The sequence below is a fragment of the Diabrotica undecimpunctata genome, chromosome 9, assembly GCF_040954645.1.
Source record: "Diabrotica undecimpunctata isolate CICGRU chromosome 9, icDiaUnde3, whole genome shotgun sequence".
Taxonomy (NCBI): domain Eukaryota; kingdom Metazoa; phylum Arthropoda; class Insecta; order Coleoptera; family Chrysomelidae; genus Diabrotica; species Diabrotica undecimpunctata.
The window spans coordinates 113,909,147-113,925,813 of record NC_092811.1 but is presented as its reverse complement, the minus strand read 5'-3'; the positions used below and the strand labels follow the sequence as shown (position 1 = coordinate 113,925,813).

Sequence of the window (16,667 nt, the reverse complement as noted above, 5' to 3'; positions counted from 1 at the left end):
ACGTAAAAACATGTTTTAATTAATTTACTAATATTTTTTATTATAGGGCAACATCTGTATCTTTATTAATGACGACAGGTCGACTTGGAGGATCACTGGGAGCGTTTGTTTTTCCCGTGTTACTTACTTATGGCTGTGAACCTTCACTTCTATTTATCTCATATTGCAGCTTAAGTAAGTTACCCTTTTTATTTGACATATAACAGAACAATGCAAAATAGAACTAGTGATATTAAACAAAAATCGACGTAATATCAAAGAATAGGTAGCTATCTTCAAAAATAAAATATAAACTAATAATAAACTAGTCAAAAATAAAAAAGAATATGAAGATGTCAATACCAACCTCCGCTAAGGGAATGGCATCTAAAGGAGATCATCATCATCAACTTTTATGCGTCCACTGTTGGACGTAGGTCTCCCTCAGTTCTTTCCATTTGTCTCTGTCTTGTGCGGCTTGCATCCAAGCACACACGCTACAGGTCGTTAGTTCATCTAGCTGATGGGTGTGCTCTGCTCCATATTGCTTCTTGTCTTGATTTCCACTCGACGATTAGTTTCGTTCATCGGTTGTCTGATAATCTGGCGACGTGTCCTGACCAATTTCTTTTTAGCGACGCGATTTTTTTGATGCCTTCTGTTGTTTTTATTCTACGACATATGTTTTCGTTTGGGATTCGGTCTCTCAGAGAGATAAGCACCATCTGGCGCTCCATAGCTTTCTGAGTTACACGAATCTTATTCACTACCTTTTTTTGTGAGTGTTAATGTTTCCACTCCATAAGTGAGTACAGGTAGCACACATTGGTCAAAGATTTTTTTTGAGTTATATGGATAGTTACATGTGTGATTATTTCTGCCCAACCGAATTTCATGTCCTACGTACTTATGCAATGCAGTCTGCATCTCTTCCATCAACAGCAATATTTCGATTTAGCACCAAATTGAAATCCAGCTTTTTTTGATAATTTTTGTGAAAAGTTTATACGTGTAAAAGCAAACTGATAGGACTATAATTTTTTAAATCTGTTATGTCTCCTTAATTGTGTAATAAAATAATGACTGCATTGTTCCATTGAGAAGGAGTTTTTCCTTCATTCGATGAAAAGCTTGGCCAAAGCCTAGATAATTTTATTTCCACCTAGATTGATCGCTTGGATCACTACTTCGTCATCACCAGGGGATTTGTTATTTTTCATTTCTAAAAGCGTCGTTTTGATCTCATATGGAGTTATTTCTGGCATTAATTGCGATCCCTGGTTTGTTAGGTTGGACAGGAGCTGATCTTGCCTTATCATCAAGGAGATCATACTAAGTAATATTTTGTTATCATATTTAAAGCAATGAAATTTTTATTAAATAAGTAATAATGCTTTATTTTTTATTATTAATTACTTATATTTTTCAGTCTGGGTTTTTCTTGTATATTTATTACCAAATCAGGATGCAGTATCTTAAAAATGATCTACCAACTTATTCTATTGAGCAATAATGAGGGAGTTTATTTCAGGACGTCCTTCAACTAGAGTGAGAAATACAAATCATGTAACATATAGTTAGTATCACGACAATAAAACTGTTATACAAAATTTAAATATTTTTTTCTTATGACAATATTTCCTGTACTTAATCTGTAGTGAAGAATAAAAATTGTTGACTACAACCATTGATTGCATAGTAACAAATACGGATAGATAAAGCTAATATGGTGGTTATTCAAAAGTGGTAGCTGGTGCTAGAGACAAGAAATAACCGGATTGTCATGCTCTCAAATTTCAAAATAAGCCAGCCAGAACGTATTGAGCATAAGGAAAGAAGCAACTATCTGAAATTACCATTAACTACCACTTGAACCATTAAACGGTTTACTTTGTAACATTTTTTTTTATAATTAAAATAGTAAATAATTTTTAATCCCTTTACCCCTGTTGCTGATACCTCCATGGCTATATCCGCAAATAGATATGTGGGTGGGCTCGCTTACCCTTAGCAAATTTTATTGGAACATACCGACTATCACGAAGTTCTCAAAGTATGGATGGTCGTACTCATCAAAAAGAGGCCGAAGTAGAATATTTTATGGTAGAGCTTTGTTAACCTTTTTCGGTTCCAAGCAGGTCTTTTTTAATAATTTTGGTAAACAAAGTCGTAAAAACTCTTTACAGTATCTTTCTGAAAGAACCTAATTCAAAAGGTTCTAGGGTAAGTGTCCTAATAGTCGGCACGGGCCCCGTTATTGGCACTTCGAATATTTTTGCTGTTTCATAAGAAAAGGAGGTATCCGTAAATACTAATTAGTACACTATTTGATAGATTGCGCATTCTTGTTTGTGGGTACTGTAGGTATTGGTTTTGTATTTGCATATGGCTACAGATATTGGCTTGCGATTGTTGACACCATCCTACAAGGTAAGTTTCTTAACAATTTTCTTAAGAATGCAGTAGGTTTGCGATTTGTTTTTATTAGCGGCTCTTCATTAAAATTGTAGTATTCAGTAATGCCCGTTTTAAGAATATAATTTAACTGAAATTTTGCGTTTATTTTTGCCTATTTTTTAAGTGGTTATTAAAAATAAAAGGGTGCCGGTTACTAGGCCTTGGGGAAGTGCCACGAGCAATGATTGGCACTTATGCCAAAAACTGAAACTCCGTAATTACTGGTAAGATGTAGTTATCGGCATCAGCATTATTAACTGACATTTCGATTATTAATTATTAAACTTTTGAGATGGTTATAGGTATATTCTCTCACATTTTCCAACTACAAGAGTCCCGTTACTTACCTAGAACCATTCTATGTTCGGGTATCTTCCTAGAGATGGAAACAGCCTGGCGTTCTTTTACGCAAGTTGTCATTTTTGAGTGGGGATATCCCACTTTTTTTTGGAAGCTTTTTAAATCTTGAGAGAAAGAAAGGGACTCTGGATAGGACAGTCTTCGAGTAAAGACGCTTGCTTATCTTACCGTTCTCTGTGAATATTTTCTTAAGTGTGTATACACTAAAATCTTTGAAATATCTTAATCTAATACAATAGATTAAATATTGTTATAAAGTACCTTCATTTTGATTAACTTCAGTGCTTGATTCTAGTAAAGTATAGTAGAATCAGTGAAATAGTGTAGCAGTCATCGAGATTTATTGTTATCGTTAATAGTTAGTTGGTTTTATTTTTATACTACAGAATTCTTGTAATCTTTTTGTATTGTTTTGAATTTAAATTTAATTAATTTTGTTTTATTTGCTATAATTGCTATCCATTTTTAAATTTACTATACCCGTTATCTCGAGATAAGCCCATAAACAGCGAAGAAAGATTTAATCAGCTTTAGTTGAATTTTTTTTAAATACTACCAGGCTCTCTTCGCTGATAATTTAATTTGTGCATGATTTTATTATATTGTATCTGTAAAGGTATTTCTTCGTCATAATACTGTTTATTTCCTTATGTATACAACCATTTATTAATTGATGGTGCATTTTTTTACTTGTGTTTACATTCAGCCGCCTATATAATTGTGTTGTTGAATATATTATTTTGATTTACCAATGAATTTTATTTGTCGACTCCTAATAAGTTTCCTGATAAAATAATACCTCTGAATATTTGCTTATTACATTAAATTATTATTATACCTTCGACCAGGAGAAAGATCAGGCTGATTAAGTTTCGTACGTAAGTAGTAATATATTTATTATTTCTTTATGTAGTGTGTTGACAAAATTTATTTAATAATTAACTGTTGATATTTTTCCCTAGTTTTGGTCTCAGTATCTAAATATCTTTCCTTGTCTCTTGTCGTTTCTAAGCTTTCTTAGAACCCTAAAAATTTAAATGGCGCCCTTTTTATATCTTCTCTTATCTTTGGTAATTTTACCCATCTATCTTTTTGTTTATTTCTGTATCTTTTATCTATAATATATTTTATCATGTCCTATCGTTACTTATTTCGTCCGTCGGACCCATCCCCGGTTCCAAAAGCTTGTTTCGAACCCACGACTCGCTATCCACCAATCATCTGGCTGTCATCCGCAGTGTCTCCATTGGTGACCTTTCTAGCACCATCCAAAAAAGATTTCCAAGGTTACAACTTATCGGTACTAATCCAGATTCTACTCTGTTCCTGAAGTCAATTCGAACATTCAATTCATGTTTGTAAATGACATCGTTCGGAGCAACAAAAATAGTTGGAAATAATGCTGCGAATGCGCAACAGTTCAGTTTAGTATTCAATATCAAAGGTCAAATTTATCATAAAGTGGACTCATTGCTGCCAATGCCAAACGACAACGATTTTTACTTTTTACAGATCTACTTTATGAGCGGTGGGGATTCCGGAAGCGCATTTGCCAATCGCTGTATTGAATGAGCATAGTGAGTTGAAAATATTCCGATCACAAGGCACACTCAAACGATTTAACGGATGCAATTTAAATTTAGTATATAACAGCGTGACTGGTGACGATACATGGATATGTTTATATAAAATCTAAAAAACAATAGGTAAATATTTTTAAAAACCTAAAAACCAAAATAAACCTAAACATCGGTATAGTTCTATTGAATTCTGTCTGAAAAGACAGAATCAAGCTCATAAAATCAAAAAATCTTACAAGAAGTTCAAAGATCAAAATCTATAAATCCATCGTCAGACCTGTAATAAGATACAGATGCGGAACGTGGACCATGACCAAAGCAAACGAAGAAACGCTCAGACGCTTTGAACGAAAAATATTTAGAAAAAGTTTCGGACATCACCTTGACATCACCACAAACCAGTATAAGATCAGAACCAATATCGAATTAAAAGCACTCTACAATGACGCCGATATTGTGTAAGAAATTAAATCACAGCGACTAAGATGGGCAGGCCACGTGCACAGACTGCATAACGAGAGACTTGTAAAACTGGTATGGGAGGAGATTCCCACAGGCAAAAGACCACTCGGATGTCCCAGAATGCGATGGAGAGATAAGATCCAAGCAGATCTCCGGAAAATGATCATTCCATTTGACCCTAGGTTGATGGAAGACCGAACAAATTGGAAAAAAATTGTACAGTCAGCCAAGACCCACCCAGGGTTGTAGCGCTAATTTGTAGCGAAACAAATAGTTGCGGTATTTTTGGGAAAAAAGGAACATGTGGCCACAATTTCGTTAAAGGATTATAAAATCGTCAATGCTGAATGATACACAATCATTTGTTTGCTACAAGTGTTTCATGAACTTCACAAAACAACCGAAATCATCGCATCCCCTTGCGTCTGGTCAATACCAGCTCCCACACGCTAGAATAACATCTAAGTATTTAATGGCGAAAAACATTCATTTGGCAGATGATCAGGTCATCCTGTATACAGTTCTGACCTAGTACCGTGCGATTTCTCTGCTTTGTTGAGAATCGAACACCAGATACGCGGTAAACATTTTAAGATACCACATGCAGTGTTATTCAAACTTTTGAAGAGGCAGATCGTACAATAACAAACACTAAGTGTCCTTTTTCTACTTGGACATGGAAAGATCAATGAAATCTTTACTGCTTCACAAACCATATAATATATTTCATACCAGTTATTCCACAAACTATTTGCTTTAAGAGTTTTAAAGCTCTACGTAAATATATAACCACCACAAATCGACTAAGCTTTGGACGTGCGTGCTATCTAAGTATTCTTCTTCTTCTTCGTTTTATGTAGACATAACTCTGTCTGTTTTTAAATGTGCATCTAGTAAGTAATTTTTTGGAGAATACATTGCAGCTGTCTAAATGACTCATGTCTATGCCATTAAAGAAAAATATACCACATGAGGCGGTCGAAGCACACAAAAATCTTATCTCTGAGATACTTATTTCGGATTGACATAAATGCTTCAACCATTAGTTTGTTTGAATGCAAAAGTGTCCTGACCTTAAAAATAAAGCTGATTTTTCCAAAAAATATGTTTTCTTTCTATTATTTGTGCCAAATTTTTGTATATTTATGAATAAATTTATTGTTCAATAGTTATTCGTTTGTGTTATATCAGTTTTTTAATTATCATTAATTGTATTTTAAATAATCTTTACTTTATTTCAATAATCTTTATCATAAATTGTAAAATAAATTCTGTATTAGAACTTTCACCAAATTATAATTTATTTTATAGATAGATATTTCTTAAATAATAAATATAACATTTAGTCAAGACCTTTCGGCTATACCAAACCTTTTCATTAAATATGTACTACTTATATCGGAGCTCCCATTAGGTCCGCACTTTTAATTTGACTAATAATACAGGGTTTCAGTGAAAACCACCCAATAGCACACGCTCCTACCCTTAAAGTTAACAAAGGACTTGACGAAAAACAGAGGGTGTGTTTCTTTCTTTTTGTAGTTCTGAAATATCCCGCTAAGAGGGAGACACGTGATCTATTTACCTCGTGTTTAACCCATTGGGGGTCCTGTCAAGGATACTAGCCTGTGAGAAATTTGCTAAGGGGACTGAAGGTTTCGTTTTATAGACATCAAGCTAAAGACTGGGGTAATGGAAATAATAACGGAACAAATTGGAAATAAGAGAGTAGTTATATTTCTGTACAGTTGTTATAAATGAGATTTTTAAGAAAGTTACATAAAAGTTTATCAACTATGGAAGACAGATTGGTAAACAATAAAACATTGAAAATTTTGTTTTCAAAACTTCTAAAAAATTTATTATAATCTCTTATCACTAGAGCTGTTTCGGCAGATTACCTTTCTCAAGTGATCTATTTTTGGTATGTGTTTACACCTTATAGTCTTTAACTGAATAGGTTAAGGAGGGGAGAACTGTTTGTCTCAAGTTGGTCATTCAGAATTATTATGTATAATAATAATAATACATTTAGAATGTATTATTATTATTATTATACGAAACAACTTTAATGATAAGATATAATAAGTTTTGTGGAAGTTTTGAAAACAGAGTTTTCAGTGTTTTATTGTTATAAAAAATGAATGTCCATCAAGTAACAGTCGAATCCATCCCTTAGATTGGTAAACTTTAATATATATATATAATAACGGATTTATTACGGCTGTCGCCGCTTCTCCGCCCCCAATTTCCATCTTTTTCTGTCATATTACTAAAATAACTTTAATAAGTAACGTAAATGAATTTCAAAACAAACCTAATGATTAAAAAACCTCAATCAAGACTAGATACTGAACGCAATGTAAATAAAAACGAAATTCATGGTGTTAATAGAAAATAAATTGTTGAGACGTACTCGTAATTGTCAAAATAATTATTAGAATAATAAATAAACCCTTGCGTTTCAGAATTTGTTCGTCATAATTTGTTGGTCTTATATTTTAAGATTTTCTTGATTCAAAAAATTTATAATAGGTATCTGATATTTCAAAATTTGTCTTGTCACACTAGAATTGATTTTGTTCACAGGCACAAAATTATTTTTTTGGGTCTTAGATTATTCAAGAAACGAGTTTCGTACTTAAAAAAGGTAAATTAGCTGCTTGTGAAGAGGTCAGAAGGTTGCCTAGGTCGACAACTTGAAGTCCCTTATAAAGCCCCACTAGAAATAATAGTACATATAGATTTCGAAAAATCTATTTCCCACAAATGAACACAGAAAGGAAAAAGATAGTCTGGGATTTAAAGTTGCTTGTTTGAAAGAGCAACTAGCGATTATTAAAAATAGAATAAAAAATTAAGAGAACAGGTCTCAATTTTGCCAAAGCCGTGTAAGGTCACTCGAAATAATGCAAAAACTAGGCAGTTCGATCAGGAATACAAGTGCGAGAAATTGGTAAAGGAGAGGAATGGGTTAAATGAACAAATTTAATGATTCCAAGATGCTTTGAATAAATTCCAGGTTAAAGACTAGTGTCAGCTTAAAGAAAAGAGAATTTTACCAAAAAGGTAAGTCCCCAGATGTCCAGTGTTACACAGGAAGAAGATATTGATCAGAATTTCCTAAAAAACCTTAAAAGGAGTCTTACTTTTCTTCTTCAGCTTTAAGTAATCCAACTTTGGACATAGGCCTCCCTCAAATAAATCCAGTGTTTTCTATTTTGTGCCACTTGCTTCCAGTTGTGTTCTTCGATCTTCTTAATGTCATCAGCCCATCTCATTCGTGGTCTTCCTCTGCCTCTCTTCTCCAACCATGGTCTCCATTGTTGTATTTCGTGGTTTCATCTTTATCCTTCAGTCGGGCATTGTGTCCTGCGAACCTATATTTTAATTTGGCAGCATGTTCTCCTACGTATTTTACTTTGGTTTTGCTTTTAATCCATTTGTTTGTTTTTTATCTATAAGTCTCACCCCAAGCATTGATCTTTCCAATGCTTTTTGTGCCTTTACAGAGTCAAAAGTACTCTGTACAGTCTTTTAAGAGTCAAAAGAAAGATAATGCCTAAAAAGTCGTACGAAAATGGCTTGAAAATATAGTATGACATCTTTGACAAGAAATAATTAAACATAGTGGAACTATTAAGGCGTACACTCTGGAATACAAGTATAATAAATTGATAAAGGAGAGGAATGGGTTAAATGAACAAATATAATGATTATAAGATGCTTTGAATGAATTCCAGGTTTAAGACCAGTGTCAGCTTAAAGAAAAAGAGAATTTTACCAAAAAGGTAAGTCCCCAGATGACCAGTGTTACACAGGAAGAAGATATTGTTCAGAAGTCCCTCTTCTTCTTCTTCAGCCTTAAGTAATCCAACTTCGGATATAGGCCTCCCTCAAATAAATCCAGTGTTTTCTATTTTGCACCACTTACTTCCAGTTGTGTCCCTCGATCTTCTTAATGTCATCAGCCCATCTCATTTGTGGTCTTCCTCTGCTGCTCTTCCCTAACTATGGTCGCCATTGTTGTATTTTATGGTTCCATCTTTTTTCTTCAGTCGGGCATTGTGTCCTGCGAAGCTCTATTTTAATTTAACAGCATTTTCTCCTGCGTCTTTAAAGAATAAAAAAAATAGAGTCAAAAGAAAGATAATGCCTTAAAAGTCGTACGAAAATGGCTTGAAAATACAGTATGACGTCTTTGGCAAGAAATAATTAAACATAGTGGAACTATTAAGGCATACTGTGCTCAATGGGAATCTTTGTATCTTTCCTATTGTCCAATACATCGAAAGTGGGAAAGTTTCGATGGAGTACGTACAGTTCAACAATTAGTACTGCCAAAATCACACCATATTGATTAGTACTGTCAATTGCCACCACATTAAAAGTGTGTTGCAAGAACTGCAGAGCAGGTTTTCTGGGAGAAATTTTGAAGTTAAAAGAATAGTTGCCAGAGTTCGAGACCCGTAACGATAGAAAAGGTCCTGGAACATAAAGTCGAGGAAAAATGGCAAAATATCCTTCCAGAGAGCCTTCTAAACGAGTTGAGTGTGTGGAGTTTAATGAGTTAGGTGCTAGGTTAAGGTGCCTTTGTGTTTTGAAATAATTGAACTCATATTAAAAATATTTATCTTCACTATATTAGTTTATTAACTGGTATATAACATCATCGTTAATTGGTCTTTATCACATCAATTTTTGTTTTTTGTCAAAAATAAATTCTCAGGTATAAAGGTTTACGTAAAAATATTGAAAAAAACCCAGCTATGAGGAAAACTTTATTGACAAAAAATTTTTTCCACCATTTGTCAAAAAACAACTGCAATGTTAATGTTTTGGTGTCGAATCCGCTAATTTGACAACCGCGTTGCTGCTCATACTAAGATTTGGTACTCCTGGAGGTAAAATATTACTTTGGGAACCAGCAAACAAATCAAAGTCATAGCTGAATCCCGAAATATCACTCATCATAAAGTTTTTAAAGCCCCACTTATGTGGTTTGTTTTGGGTTATACTGCTTTAGTTATCATGATACGAGAAACGATCGTGCTCGTGAAGCGGTGAAACTTTGAATTTTTATTAGCACATTTCATCGGTTTTTACTTTGCTTGCCTACCTATATATGATTTAGTTTTGTTAAAGCTCTTCTATTACGATGGCTCCACGTGACTTTGACTATCAAAGAAAAGACCAAAATTCTTAAGTTGATACAGCAAGGAACTAGCTACAGTTTCATTTCAAAATACTTCAGTATTGGCAAATCTACCATTACGGACATTAAGAAAAACAAAGAAAAGATCGAAAAGTTCATCAGCGAAATGGAAAGCAGTTCAGGTAAGAGGAAAACCATCAAACCCCCCGAATATCCAAAGGTAGAAAGTGCGTTGTTTATGTAGTTCTTACTACAGTGGAGAAAGCATGTTCCAGAGTGACGGAAAGAACTTGTGATTAAAAACAATTTGACACCTGAGCAAATTAACAATGCAGATGAAAGTGGGTTATTTTGGCGTATGTTGCCACTGTACTCATTGGTCTTATCTTAAGAAAAAAACGATCCTGGTCGAAGAATTATGAAAGAAATAATATCGTTTATGCCTTGTGCATAAAGGATAATATTACCATCCTGGGTAGATAGAGTTACGAACAATGAAGTACTGAGAAAAATAGGTAAAGAGAAGGAAGTTGAACTTACAATTAAAGAAAGAAAGCTACATTATCTCGGACATATGATGTGTGGCAATAAGTATAGCATCCTGCGACTCATAATGCAAGGAAAGATAGATGACAGAAGAAGCATCGGAAGAAGACGATTCGAATTTCATGGCTCAAGAACCTAAGAGAATGGTTTGGATGCAGCTCAAAACAACTTTTTAGGGCTACTGCCTCAAAAATTAAAATAGCTGTGATGATTGCCAACCTCCGTAGCGAAGATGGCACCTGAAGAAGAAGATGCCTTGTGCAAATGCTTCATCAACTCACAAACTTCGTTTGCTGGTTGTGGGGATGGCCAACAAGCCTCGTGCATTCAAATTAGTTGATCTTTTCGTATAATATCGAGGGCAAAATAGTGCATGGGTAACAAGAGATTTGTTCTTGTATTGGTTCAGTTAATTTGTCCCTGATGTTCATCGTCATCTCGCACGTGTGAGGAGGCGTCATCTCTGAGGAGGCAAAGTTGCTGCTGGACAACTGCCTGGTCATCCATCCACTGATGAACTTCGAAGCGAAGATTTTAAAATTTTTGCCATGTTCTTACCAACCAACATGACAGCTATGATTCAACCAATGGACCAGAATGTCATCCAAAACATAAAACTACGCTATCGAAAAGCTTTACTTTCCAACATTCTTGCTGACAAGCAAAGTGGAACGGATCTGGTAGTAGCTTTAAAGAAAGTTAATCTTAAGGACGTCCTTTTCAATTTGATAAATTGTTGGTCATCCACTTCATAACTTTTGATTCAACTTTCTTGGAAAAACTTGAGCCCAAACTGAGTGGCTGTTGACGACTTTTCATCTAACGAAAAAGACATCATTTTAAGTCTCCTTGTCAGTCAGCTACCTCAAGACCATACGAAATTAAAAACTGAATCTGAGATACAATATATATATATATATATATATATATATATATATATATATATATATATATATATATATATATATATATATATATATATTATTAATATACATAAAACATTTTCAGTCATTTTCATTGTGTTTTTGTAGTTTTTCTTCTCCCAATAAAAAGTCATAGTTAATAAGAACGATGCGATCATCTCAACAACCCGTTTTCCTGATTCCGTTTGGATTAACGCAAGAAAGAGTCAGCCAATTTAACTTCTATTTGTTTCCAAATTATAAGCAAAAATTAATACAAAGAGAAAAGTGGATATCCAATATAAATAAAAATAATTATTGTATTAAGTTATTTGTTTTGTAGTTTTCTGAAAACTTTGCCAATCTATGACACTACGTGTGACTCTTCCGAAATGTTAACCTTTAATACCCCTATCTTTAATGTTTAAATGATGAAATCTAAACCTAAAAAATATATTTACCCATTTTTACAATTAAAAATCCATTACATGATTTTCGAAATATTGTAAAAATTACAATAATTTTATTGTATTAAATAGACAAGTTTAGCTCATTTTACTAGCAGTTTACATACGAATGATAGATTTATTAAAAGTGCTAATAATTTCGCTGATTTTTTCCAAAAATCAACAGATCAGTTGTGTTTATAATATCTATGCATGATAGCGTTACAACAGATCCGTTTTTTTTTACTAAGATATCTCTTATAATGTCACAGAAAGTAAATATTTTTAAATAAAAAAAAAATATATAATAGTTTTCATTTTTTTCTTTTTCTTAACGTGCCCCATCCCTAAGAACATTGGCGATCATCATGGCCCATTTGACTCTATCTGCAGCCGTTCTGAAAAGTTCTATTGACGTTTTCCCAGTTCATTGTCTCAGATTTTTCAGCCAGGACGCACGTCTTCTCCCCGGTCCTCTTTTGCCTTCCACCTTCCCTTGTAAGAACAGCCGCATCAGTTCGTATTTCTTGTTTCTCAGTATGTAACCAGTTCTCAGCTCATTCTTCTTTTCTTTAGAATGTTGAGTATTTCTTTATCTTTTTTCATTCTTCGTAGTTATGTGTTGTGTCGAAGATATTTTCCACATTCTTCGATAACACCACATTTCAAAGTTAATGAGTTTTTCCTCTGTCGTCTCTGTAATTGTCCAGGCCTCAACTCCATACAACAGGACAAAGAACACGCAGCATCTCAATACCCTAGTTCTATTTTCGATGTTGTTCTTCTTCATTCTTCATTTAGTTCGCAACCTAAGTATTGATATCTGTGCACCCTGCCTAAAAATTTTCCTTTGGCATAAACACTGTCTTCCTCAATCTTGTTTTTGCTTACCACCATGATTTTTGTTTTATTTGTATTCAGTGCCATTCCATAACTTTCGCAGGATTGGGTAATGCGATCAACCAAGATCTGTAGTCCTTCTCTGGTGTCCACAAGGAGTATTGTGTCATCTGCGTATCTAAGATTATTCACAAGTGCTCCGTTAATAAATATGCCTTTATTTACGTCTTCTAATGCCTCTTTAAATAATCCTTTTAAATACGTATTAAAAAGTAAAGGGGAAAGCACACATCCTTGTCTTACTCCATGATTTATAGGTATTTCTTTTGATTTGTGTTGGTCTATTCGTATTATGGCTTTCTGATATCGGTATAGATTGGCAATGATGCTCAAGTCTTCGTCATCTAATTCTGTGTTCTGCAGTATTTTTGCCATTGTTCGGTATTGTACTTTGTCGAAAGCTTTTTCGAAGTCGACTAGACATATGAATACGTCGCAATTGACATCTCGACATCGTTCGATTAGTGTTTGTACAGTAAATAATGCTTCTCTGGTGCCAAAGCATTTTCTGAATTCCAATTGGTTTTCTGCTATTCTATCATCTAGCTTTTTATAGATACTTTCATGTATCAGTCGTAAGAAGACTTTTAGAATATGATTCATCAAGCTAATTATCCTGTGCTCTTCACAGTTCATTGCGTTTGATTTTTTGGGCATTGGAAAAAATATTAATATTAACCATTCTTTCGGAATCTCTCCCGTATAATAAATGTCATTAAATAATTCTATTAGTGTGCCCATATGATTTTTTGTTAATATTCTTAAGATTTCTGTAGAATAAGATTTCTTCAATTTCTATGTCGACTTATCAAAAAATTACCAATTGCTTATAATGCTTTAAATAAAAATGTGCATCTGACAAAATAACTTATGTTTTAACCCTTAATGTTTGATGGACAGTCAAGTGCATTTGGTTGGCTGTTCTACTCTTTTGACCAGTCATATCCGGTTTGTTAGTTTACGCGCCACGAACGGCTTCCATCGGCCACCGGACGGATGCGCCATCACGATAAGGGTTGAGAGCCCTTTAAAACGAGAGGGATATTTATTATTATGATATTTGGGTATTAGAACAATTAAATATGGCCTAATCTGGATGTTTGTTTTGAGTTGAATAAATTAAAGGTGTTTATATTTTAACTTTGGAGCACCTTTTGGCTTAGGCGTAATTATCGGTTGAATTTTATTGATATAAAATTAGAATAAATTATATTTATGGTTTGGTTTTATTGACCGACTCCAATAAATACTCACAGTTTCTTAGAAAAAACTAATTTATCTCTTTAGTAAACGCACATATTCACCTTTGTGGAAATAGAATTAAACGAAATTTCAGTAGAAACTTTATTATTAAATGTATATCATAATTTCAAAAAAATCGTATTAACGCCACAATATTTAAATCAATAAATTGTTCTGAGATACGTAAATATCAATGTAAGTCTTAATTTCGGAAGAAGTCGAAGAGTTCCTGGATTTCCAAGGCTAATAATATACCTAAAATAAAACAACCTTGGACGTATAATACGGAAATCACAACTTAATTTAAAGCGCAACGGTAACAGTTAGTTAGTTGCTTAGTAAATTAAAGTCTTTTAAAAACGTCGGAATAATAGTAGAAAGGGAAGTCAACAAATCGGTACTAAGTTTTACCCCATATTCAGAACGAATCATAGCAATCCAACTAAAGTCGAACAAAGGAAAAATTAACATTATTCAAGTCTATGCACCGACAGCAGAGAAAGAAGATGAGGAAATAGAAGAATTCTACAAACAACTTGAATACATTCTGGAATCGACCAAAAAAAGAAGAGGTCACCGTAATCATGGGCGACTTCAACGCTAAAGTTGGTAAGGTGAACACTGATGGATGCACTGGTGAATTTGGACTTGGACCACGAAATGACCGAGATGAACGTCTCATACAATTTTGCCAAGAAAAAGAATTTGTAGTAATGAACACAATGTTCAGATTACCAAACCATAGATTGTACACGTGGACGTCACCAAGGGATAATGCAGACAACATCGACAGGAATCAAATCGATTATATACTAATCAGAAGCCGGTTTAAAAACTCCATCACGTTTACAAAAACCTATCCAGGCACTGATATAAAATCGGATCACAATCCGGTGGTGGCTGTAGTAAATATAAGATTCAAGAACTACAGAAAAGTGCAGTTAAACAAAAGATAGACGTTAAGCAACTGAAAAACGCAACTATACTGGAAAGGACAAGAGAACAGGTAAACAACAATCTTAGAAACATCGCTACAAAAAATAGGAACACAGTCAATGTAGAGAATAAATGGATGGAGATAGAAAAGGCCCTTATGACAGCTGGTGAAGGCTCCTTAGCTCCAAGCAAAATTAAGAAAAAGGAAAGGACGAAAAACGAAATTTTGCATCTCATGGAGGAAAGGCGAAGAAATAAAACCAACAAGACAAAATACAAAGAAGTGAACCGTGGAATTAAGAGAAAAATTAGAGAAGCCAAAGAGAACTGGGTTCTGGACAACTGCAAGGAAATAGAAGAATATGATAGGAAGTACGATAGCTTTAACATGCATAAAAAGATCAAGGAAATAACAGGTAAAAAAGTGAAACAAGCATCCATAGTACACAAACAAAAAAGGTAAAATAATTACAGATTTAAACGAAAAACTGGCATAATGGACAGAATACATTGAAGAACTTTGTGCAGACGAAAGACCAGAAATAGCAGTGGCAGAACCTACAGACGACACAACAGGGCCTATAATCCTAAAAAGCGAGGTAGAATATGCTATAAGGAACACAAAAGGGGGTAAAGCTGCAGGACCAGATGAAATTCCTGTAGAATTGTTGAAACTAATAGACGACGACGCACTTGAAATAATGGTAAACCTCTTTAACACAATTTATAGAACAGACATCATATCAAAGAAATGGCTCTCCTCTACTTTTGTCACAATCCCGAAGACGAATAACGCCAGAGAGTGTTCAGACCACAGAACTATAGGATTGATGAGCCACACACTAAAAGTATTTTTAAAAATAATTCACAAAAGAATATTTAATAAATTAGAAGAGGACATAAGAGCCACACAGTTTGGATTCAGAGGTGGACTGGGAACACGGGTAGCTTTGTTTGGTCTAAGTGTGTTATTGCAAAGATGTTTGGATGTAAACCAAGACCTCTACGTAGGTTTCATAGATTTTGAGAAGGCCTTCGATAAAGTCAGACACCAAAAGCTGTATGAAATCCTAAGAAGCAAAAACATCGACAGTCGCGACATTAACATCATATCCAGGTTGTACTGGGGAACCGAAGAAATTGAGATTCGTCAAGGTGTGCGTCAGGGTTGTGTGCTTTCTCCACTATTATTCAATATATATATATATATATATATATATATATATATATATATATATATATATATATATATATATATATATATATATATATATATATAGCGAAACAATATGTCAGGAAGCGCTCCTAGAGCAAAACATTGGTATGAACATTAAAGGAGAGTTAATTAACAATATACGATACGCTGATGACACGCTAATAGTAACAGATAACCTAGCAAGTTTACAGTTTTTGATGGAAAACATAAACACCCATACCAAAAAGTATGGTCTAAGACTGAACATCAAAAAGACTAAATTCATGATTGCAACAAAGAAGCTATACACCAATGTGAATTTAACCATAAATAATCAGCCAGTTGAAAGAGTTACGTTTTACAAATATTTAGGGGTTTGCTTCACTGATACTAATGACCAGAAAAGAGAAATCAAGAGGCGAATAGAGATAGCGAGACAATCGTTTGTCAAAATGAAAAAGTTCCTATGCAGCCGGGACATAAATATAAACTTAAGAAAGAGATTGT

General features: G+C 33.9%; 1 protein-coding gene across 2 annotated transcripts in view; it reads left to right on the top strand.

Moving 5' to 3' along the window:
• The window catches only part of LOC140449878 (synaptic vesicle glycoprotein 2B-like), a 45,208-nt gene extending 43,625 nt beyond the window's left edge, over positions 1 to 1,583 (top strand). The window contains exons 10-11 of one of the 2 annotated variants that reach the window (XR_011951910.1): positions 47 to 174; positions 1,409 to 1,569. Coding sequence is in view for 1 of the 2 variants with exons in the window: in XM_072543275.1 (XP_072399376.1) it covers positions 47 to 174; positions 1,409 to 1,458 (178 nt within the window). In the remaining variant the exon portion in view is untranslated. Of the gene's footprint in view, positions 1 to 46; positions 175 to 1,408 lie in introns of both variants that reach the window. The other variant, XM_072543275.1, reaches the window with a different exon arrangement.
• The last annotated feature ends 15,084 nt before the right edge of the window (positions 1,584 to 16,667 follow it).